The sequence below is a fragment of the Morone saxatilis genome, unplaced genomic scaffold, assembly GCF_004916995.1.
Source record: "Morone saxatilis isolate NCDOM2014 unplaced genomic scaffold, NCSU_SB_2.0 Contig6, whole genome shotgun sequence".
NCBI classification, from domain to species: Eukaryota; Metazoa; Chordata; class Actinopteri; family Moronidae; genus Morone; species Morone saxatilis.
In genome coordinates, this window is record NW_023340206.1 from 7,897,498 (window position 1) to 7,906,067 (window position 8,570).

The 8,570-nt window shown below is 39.4% G+C and overlaps 1 protein-coding gene across 8 annotated transcripts in view; it reads left to right on the forward strand.

Annotated features, from left to right (window-relative positions):
- Positions 1–8,570, forward strand: part of dmd (dystrophin) — a gene marked incomplete at its 5' end in the record, with an annotated part of 195,686 nt that overhangs the window by 47,724 nt on the left and 139,392 nt on the right. For all 8 annotated transcript variants that reach the window (XM_035677552.1, XM_035677560.1, XM_035677555.1 and 5 more), the window contains 2 exon segments: positions 1,102–1,252; positions 5,140–5,259. In XM_035677552.1, the coding sequence (XP_035533445.1) occupies positions 1,102–1,252; positions 5,140–5,259 (271 nt within the window).

Genomic DNA, 8,570 nt, shown 5'->3' on the forward strand with positions numbered 1-8,570 from the left:
CCAAAATTCAACATAGTTCTTGTAAGGTCACATTTGCAGATCAGGGTCAACCTCATGATTAATTGAATGTAAGTACTGCTTTCAACTGTGTAAAGATGTGTTCACGCAGAAAGTGAAGCCATGTTGTTCTTGCAAATTTCAGAGTCTGTGTTTATTTACCACAAACAGTCAATTTACAGATTGTACAGATGTTAGCTAGTAGCTAACTAGCAACCATCCATATGTGGAGTCAGTGTGTGCATGTGTGCACTTATGTTGCAGCTCAGCCTCAAACTGAAGCACTTGGCAGAACTCCCTTTCTTTCAGTTTTCCTTCACTCCCACTCCCTTTTCTTCTTGTCTCTGTAAGTTTATGAAGTAACGTTAGGTAATAATAACAGCAATGGTAATAAAGAGGTTTTCAGAACATTTCAGAACCTCATCAGGCAACATTCGAATGGACTAAAAGTGAGGGAGAAAACTGGGTCCAAGCCCGAAGTCTAGTGACTGGGTGGTTCAATTGCTCTACTCAAAATGGCAGATGGTTCGAGAAAATGAATCCAGTAGGACAAGCTACAGATGTTTTAAGCCAAATAGTAAATTGGATGGTAGGTTAAGCCTTGCCTTCAAGGAGTTTTGGTATCTGAGAGTTTTCAACGAATGAGGGTGTTTACATTCCCAAATCATTAATGAAGTAAATGAAGATTAAAGAACTCAATTGTACCTACAAATTATTTTAATATTATCCAACACTAAACTTCATAGAATTGCAATGGCCAGAAGGATTTCACATGCTTAATTTAGGCCTATGAATAAAGTTTTGTCTATTTTTACACAATGAATGGAGGTCCCCACAGTAGCCAACATTCATGGATACAAAGAACAGCGGTCTTTCTAATTATGGTGAATCCAATGATAACTGACACTGAGCCAAATTTAATTAACTGTTAAGCTATCTCTTTTGATAATCTTGTTGATTCAAGCACAAAGCTGTGCAGACATGGCCTTGACTACCAAATACCACTTAGGCAAGATAGCAAGGGTCTGCTATAATGTAAGGGTAAATAGGTAACGAGGTATCAACATCTGATTGACAGCTTACTGACTTGTCTCTCACTTCCAGACTCCACGAGGTCCTGATGGACCTGCAGCACCAACAGTTGCAGCAGCTCACAGACTGGTTGGATGTGACGGAGGCACGGATTAAGAGGATGGGGGCTCAACCACTGGGTCCTGACCTGGAGGACGTCAAGCACCAAGTGGAAGAGCACAAGGTGGGCAGCTGCTGGCCTGAGTCCTGTTTTCAAATGCGCCTTAACTAATCCAAGCTAACATGTTGTTGTCAGGTAAATGACTATGATTGGATGATCACTGAGGGGTTCAGGGGATTGTCAAGTCTCATCCAACTAATTTGCTTCTTGAAATATAGTTTTTTATTTTAATTAAGATATTTTGAATAATGCTCATTTTGAAATAAGGGCAACATGGGTAGAGACTGAGATTTAAAACCATGATCAGCATTAACATGACCGGTGCTAATCCTATGATTGCACTTATTTGAGGTAGGTGTGTGTAATACAATTAGTTATCACTAGTAAATGCAGTTAGAGTGTAACCAAGTCTGCCTCCAACTTGAGACTGATTGATTGTGAGGAAATACAGTCCATGTTTAATATATTTATTAACATTTCATAAGCATTTTTCTGGTGAGAGTCAGAGACGCTGCATGTTCCAAATTTGAAGCAGTTTAAGTTACCTCAAGTTTTTACTTCACATTTATTCAGGTGACAACAAAGGTATTTAAACACATGAAAAAATGGATTGTGTGAGCATCTCAGTTGCTGTATGAAAATTGTGCAAAGCAATTTGTTGGAGGTGAGAAAGCATAAATCCAGCAGCGACAGGACTGCTGATACTACTGTTCCTGTTTATGTCTTGACCAGATTATGAGACACAGATGCATAACAGCCCCCTTAGCCGACGGTAGCTACCAGCCTCCCACCCTGCTGGTCTTAACCAACTTTTAGTGCCTAAAACTGCCCCCAGTCTTAAATATTTTGTTCATGTTGGAGATTAAGACAGGCTGTTTAAATCCTTTCTAAAGCTTCCTGCTGCAAAAGATCCACCCTGACACCTCTCTACAAATATCAGCTAATTTCTCATGTGTTCTTACTGGTATCAAGACCAGAAAAATTAATGGAAAGGCGGCTGTAAAAGGCTTTTCTGACATACAAGAATGTGTTTGCTTTGACTTCCCTGCTGCCAAAATGTCTAAGATATGAATTTTCTAAAGCTCTATCCAATAGGTTAGCTAGCCAATTTGACAGCTTTTTATGATTTGAATTTAGGTACTGTAGAATAGTGAAAAATGATTCTACAATAGAAAAATAAGAGCCTCTTCACACCTCATCTCATTTTAATGCTTTTATATCTTCCCCTTCCAACAAAAAGTATAAAACTTCCTCTGCTCTTCCCACAAATTCCACTGTTCATACACAATTTATTTCCACTAGTTTCCAAGCTTACCATTCAACTTACATCTTAGTTTATGGACTTGAACGGGCACCAGTTCCTCTCAGGACCTCTTCAGCTGACCCCTTCAGGACAGAATTTATCACTTACACTTAACATTTCAACATTTTCAACTTTCAATGTCCTTCATTCAGTGCTTCCTTAAGTGTCTTCTTTCAGTATTTCAACTATTTCAAATGTTTCAACTGCTAATTCTAAAGGTTTATAAGATAATGTACATTTAGATATATCTACTTAGATATATCAGCATTTCAACCATGGTTTATGTAATATATATATTATAGTTAATTAGTAGTAGTAATAAGTAGAAAGCTGCTGTTTTCAAGGTAATAAACTTGCAGTCTTGACTTTTATGCCGTAATGGAGGAGAAGTCCTTTAAATGTTCTGGAAAAAAACAGATAAATCTGAACATTGATGTTAACAGTTGGGCAAACTCTGCTGAGGAAGAGTGTGTGATGGGACTGAAAGCTCCAGCATGGCTATTAAATGTAACCTGTACTCCTGTTGTTTTGCCAAATGCTGTTCGCAGGAATTGATGATCAATCTCAACAGAGATATAATTTATTGCAGCATGTTCAGTAGTGGGAGGCTCTGCTCTGCACCCGTTTTAACTCCGCCTGTTCATTTGTCAGATTTAAAGATCTCTGACAACTAAAAGGCATCAAATGAACCCACTGTTTACCAACTGTTGTCAAAAGGTTTGACTTTCTTCTCACAGTAGGAGGCTCTGTCAGGCCGGATTCAACACAACAAACCTTCAGAGGCTCTGGCTGAGGGGAAACAACAATTAACCAGCCTCACCGCTTAGAAGCTGCTAAAATTAAATTCACCGGTAAACACTCAAGCAGTGCACTGGCTTCAATTTGGGAGCACTGGTGATCATGATGCAGTGACAGTCGGTTCAGATATAATTGTGTTTTGGCTTTTCTGACACTTGAAAGGTGGGAAATGGAAAATCTGATCGGTTCCGATTGGCGAAATAACCACCAATCATAATGCTGTACAATTTTACCCAAAGAGAACTGACACACATGCTGTCAATCGCTTAGAAATCCTAGGTTCGCCACAGAAACAAACAGTAGACTCAGGTACTATTTCTTCCCCTGCAGCACACCAGAATCTCATTTTGAGTGGGATTGCAACCTGTGGTGAAATCATTTTAAGAAAGTCGAAGTTTTCAAAATTGAATCCTGTTACCAGCAGTAGGGGGGGGTTCAAACAATATGACCAAATTTTACACTCTGTCAGTCCTTTTACATTTGTGGTAGCGATTTGGTAGTTTTGGCTGGAGGCGCTTGTTTCAGTCCTCCAGTTACATTCCTTCAGTATACAGACTGAAAAGTGGAAATTAGTATAAACTGGTGAGTTTTTCACTGGAAAAACATTGAATTAGACGTGGGAATTGGTTGTGTTTATGACTATTTAGAAAACTAACTTCTTCTTTTAATTCAGTGTTTAATATGAATTTAGTCTGTAGGACGGATCTTTAATTCAGTTCTCTCCTTGTGTAGTTTGTTGTGCACATTCATGAGAATAGACTTATGGTATATATAGAATTGTTCTTGAGCTTTTTAAGTTAGGTTAAGGACCAGTGCTGAAATGATTAGTCAACAAATTTTCGTTTTCAACCAAAAATGCCAAACATTAGCTAGCTTCTTATATGTGATGGTTTGCTGCTTTTCTCCGCTTCAAATTATTATAATTTCAAAATCTTTAGACTGTTGGTTGAACGAAACAAGCAATCATAAGACATCACCTTGGGCTCTGAGAACTTAACTATTTTCTCATATTTCATAGACTTCTAGACGATAGACCATCAATCTATAAATAGAAATGAAAGATAATCACTTATCAGTTATAATTAAATTATAACCTAGAAAGGACTGCATTTCCATGTCCACTTGAAACATTTTAATTAAAATACTGAAAGACATTTAAGTGGCAGTCCTCAAAGACATGTATAAACAAGTGTGTCATAAAAAGAACATGTCGGGCTGATGTGTGGAAGTTATTAGAGTTAGAAGAGCTGAGGTTTTTTGTTGAAAGCTAAAGATCTGAGACCTGAAAGGATATGAATTGACAACTGAAGACTCAGCTGTTGTTTCAAAGACCAACATTTGAATAACTCTTATCACATACATTTTGTATGAAGTGTGGAAACTGTGGGAGCACGAAGAGATTGAAGAGCTTTGGGTTTTTTTTTTTTTAGTGTGTGTAGGAAGTGATTGTAGGTTTGCAATACACACCAGTGTAAAAAAGAGCATACAATGTCAGCGGCAATAACTGAAAAACTATGAGAAGAAAAGCTAAACTAGTACAATAAAGTACAAAGGGTGGAGGGGTTGAAGGGGACTTGAAAAGGTTTAAATGAATGTTTACGACTTGTGTGTTCCACAAAAAGAAATGTACTATCTGTTGTGATAGCTGTTCTGTTTGCCACCCAGTGTTAAGGGAATAAAGCTTAAATCGTGGCTCTGTTCTCAACTCCTGTTGTCTCACAGGAAACCAACAGTGTTTAGCTTCTATTGCTTCCAGCCAAACTCAGTTATTAAGTCAGCATCATTAAAACTAGTCCGTGTTTATTCCAGTTGCTATCTCTATGTGTGTGTTTCCATGCGTGTGTTGCAGCTCCTGCAGGAGGACCTGGAGCTGGAGCAGGTGAGGGTGAACTCTCTGACCCACATGGTGGTGGTGGTGGACGAGAGCAGCGGAGACAGCGCCACCGCCGCCTTGGAGAGCAAACTTCAGGTATTACGCACACTCACAAAGTCTGTGCGCTCGCATTGAGCACACTTTGCTGATCACACAGAGCGTTGGGGAGAATTTTGTGGGAAGACAAATACCTCACAGCTTTTTTTCATCACTTTTTAAAAAATATTTCTGGAGCTACTCTCTCGCTGTCTCTGCACTCATTGCCCCCTGGTTCTTTCACTCGCTCATTCGTTCTCTCAGTGGGAGTGGGCTCAGCACACACGGGTTGTTTCTCAGGGAAAATAGATTGAACCGGAGATAGTTTTGTCTTTGGTGTTGTGCAGTAATTAGACCTTGCCAGCGAGATGTGCTTGTGTTTTGTAGCTTTCTGCTGATTTTGTTTACTCTATAAGTTATCATCACACAGACTCCAGCCAGGAGCCAGACTTTGCTGCCTGTTTGTGCGGTTAATTCTCCACGCTTGTCTTAGCCTCTGATGTATGGGCCTTAGTTCCCCTTATTAACTCCCATACACTGCAAAGAATAAAGCTGAAATCTATTAAAACTCCAGCCGCTGATTTCCACTGCTGTCTAATACACTTGCCTTAATTGCGCATGCTGAAGCACCGTCACACTATTACTGTCTTTGTCCAGGATTCAGTTGTCTGAAGGTATCTCACTCTGAAACTGATTAGCCGAGCTGTTGATACAAGGACGTTGGATAAACAAGTAGTTCTGCAGTCTGGTACCATTAAACCATCGCAGAAGAAGAGTGCTCAAGGAGGAGACGTCATTAAAAGAGCTTCTGTCAAAGTTCAAGTGACATTTAAGTCACACGCTTCATGCACAGATTGGGACTGATTTATTCCCAAAATCTGTTTTAATTGCACTCTGTCGCATTTTGTTTTCATTACATTTTCTGTCTGACTTTTACACCTGTAGTTTGGTTCATTTGGACCAAGGAAAATACTGACAAACACTGATTGGACAATTTTTGGTTTAACTTTAAATCCATTTTTTTCTTCTTTGTAAACTCAAAGTTTGTTCGACCACATATACGGCTGGATATCATGAGACATGTACGTATCGTACAATATCAGCTCCAATACTGATACCAAACCTACAAAATACACATGCTAAATGTTTTTTTTACTACAACAGAAGCTCTCAAATATTAAATGCTGTATAAACATAATCAGCCATCTAAGAAAACCATGTAAAACTGGCAAAATGACCTGGTCACGTGCGTAATAAGTACATGGATGGACAACCGAGGGCCTGAAGTAAAGGATGGCCCTTGGCTTTCAGGATTTCTATAGTGTAGAAGTATGTGTTTGTGTTTACATTGGAATAGGCCTACAGCTAAATAAAAATGCTTGTGTAAGTGTTTTGTAAAGTAGCCAGTTAGCTAAAAGAAGCTAGAGACAGAATCAGACATCATCCAGTGCCAATGCTGCAGTGTGGATTACAGTCAGATAACTTTTCCAGGTGGGAACATTAGCATTGTATCTGGCTTCAGGGTCCATGAACATGATCATCCATCCATGCCTTGCATAAGGAGAACACCAAGTAGAATATATTTTAACAGCGATGTCACCTGGATTACAGATGAAGCTTGTGCCGAGGCGTCTGCACTGGGCTGTATATGATATGAAATGTGATGGAGAGCTGATTTGGTGGAAAATAGGAAGCTGATGCGAAGAGAAAAGAGGAAGTCATGGTGATTTCATCTTGGGAAGTTCAGTCTGTTATCTTTGGGGGTTGGTGCAAGTGAGTGAGCTGAGGTGGATTTGGGCAGAGCTGGTGATACCAATGCACAGGAAATGAAGAAATTTGGATAATTGGATGCGACTGAAACTCTTCCTTGGGGAGAAAAGGTTTGAGGAGCTGTGGCTAAAAGTAAGCTGCTCTGTACTGAAAGCAGATTAGCTGAAAATGAGAATATCTCCTCCCAAACCTTAGTTAGAAACTCCTTCCAAAAAAAGGAAATGTGTTAATGCTGCTGCGAGTATCTTGAATTCACCATATTAAGCAATTACAATGCAGAACACACATTGGTTTGCCTAAACCTAATGCAACTCTGTATGACTTTCTGGAGGTTTTGCAGGCGTTGATTCCTGCAGTGCAGTTTATTACTAAATACAAGATAAGAGAGATAAATAGATGAGAGAGAACATTGTGTGCCGGAATATAAAAATGCAAATAGAAGGTGCCTTCCCTGGTTTCTCCCCGCTGTTGAACTGTCACTTGATTAATTACGGGCCATTCATCTTAAGATTAACCTGCTGAGCCTCTCTCTCCACGTCTGTCTTTAGCTGCTCGCTTGTCTCTCACTTTCCTGCATCTCGTTGTCTTTTCATTTCCTCTCCTCCCTCCCCTCCTCTCTGTCTCTCTGTCACTCTGATGACTTTGTTCAGTGGACGGTCTGTGGGTTTTTGTCTTTGCCAGTTAAATGGAATGGAAGAGTGTCTCTCCCAGTTTACTCAGCCAACAGCCAGCTGCCAATACACCAATACAATGGAATCAGGAAAAATAAACTTTTACAGCTCACGGCCTCAGAGGCCAAAAGACAGAAAGGCCGATGGACACTACATGCTGATTAACATTTTAGTCTTTTAGAATAATCCTATAAACAACTGAATATCTACTTGTGAAATGCAATCATCACTGAATGCTTAATGTTGAAATCTAAATACAATTTGGGTCATCCATTCATCCCAGGGTTGGTGGTTCAATCCCCGGCTCCTCCTGCAAGATAACTGATCCTCAAATTCCTCCCAATGGGCAGGCCAGTGCCTCACATGGCAGCTCCTCTGCCATCAGTGTGTGTTTGAATGGGTGAAACAGAGGCAAACTGTAAAAGGCTTTGTTCATTTAAGGTAGAACAGCGCTTTATAAGTGCAGTCAATTTACCACATTTTACTTTGAAAACCGTCTGAATTCCTCTGCTTTAAATGCTCATCCTTCAAATTTCCAGAAGGTAGTTTGAAGTGGTGCAATTTAAAAAAAATTGTTTTAAGTTCCTTTTCTCCCCACAAATTCAGCTAGAAATATAACTGTCCAGTATTCTCTATATTACAACTTCAATATAAACCTCCTTATTTAGCATTCATGAGCAGTATATAAACATTTAATAAATGGTTTATAACATTGTATAACGTAGCTGTGAGCAGATTTTAATGTACAGTTTTTATTCAGTTCTCACCAGATGTTTCCAGCTGTATTATCTTCATTAGGGGGCATGTGGGGTTAGTTCACCTAAACTGAATTGTCAGCTGGAAGGGAATTGTGATATACAACATGACATCAAAAATATGTGGACAACTGTAAAAAGAATGTTGACAGGAGTGTCCACATACTTTTGGCCA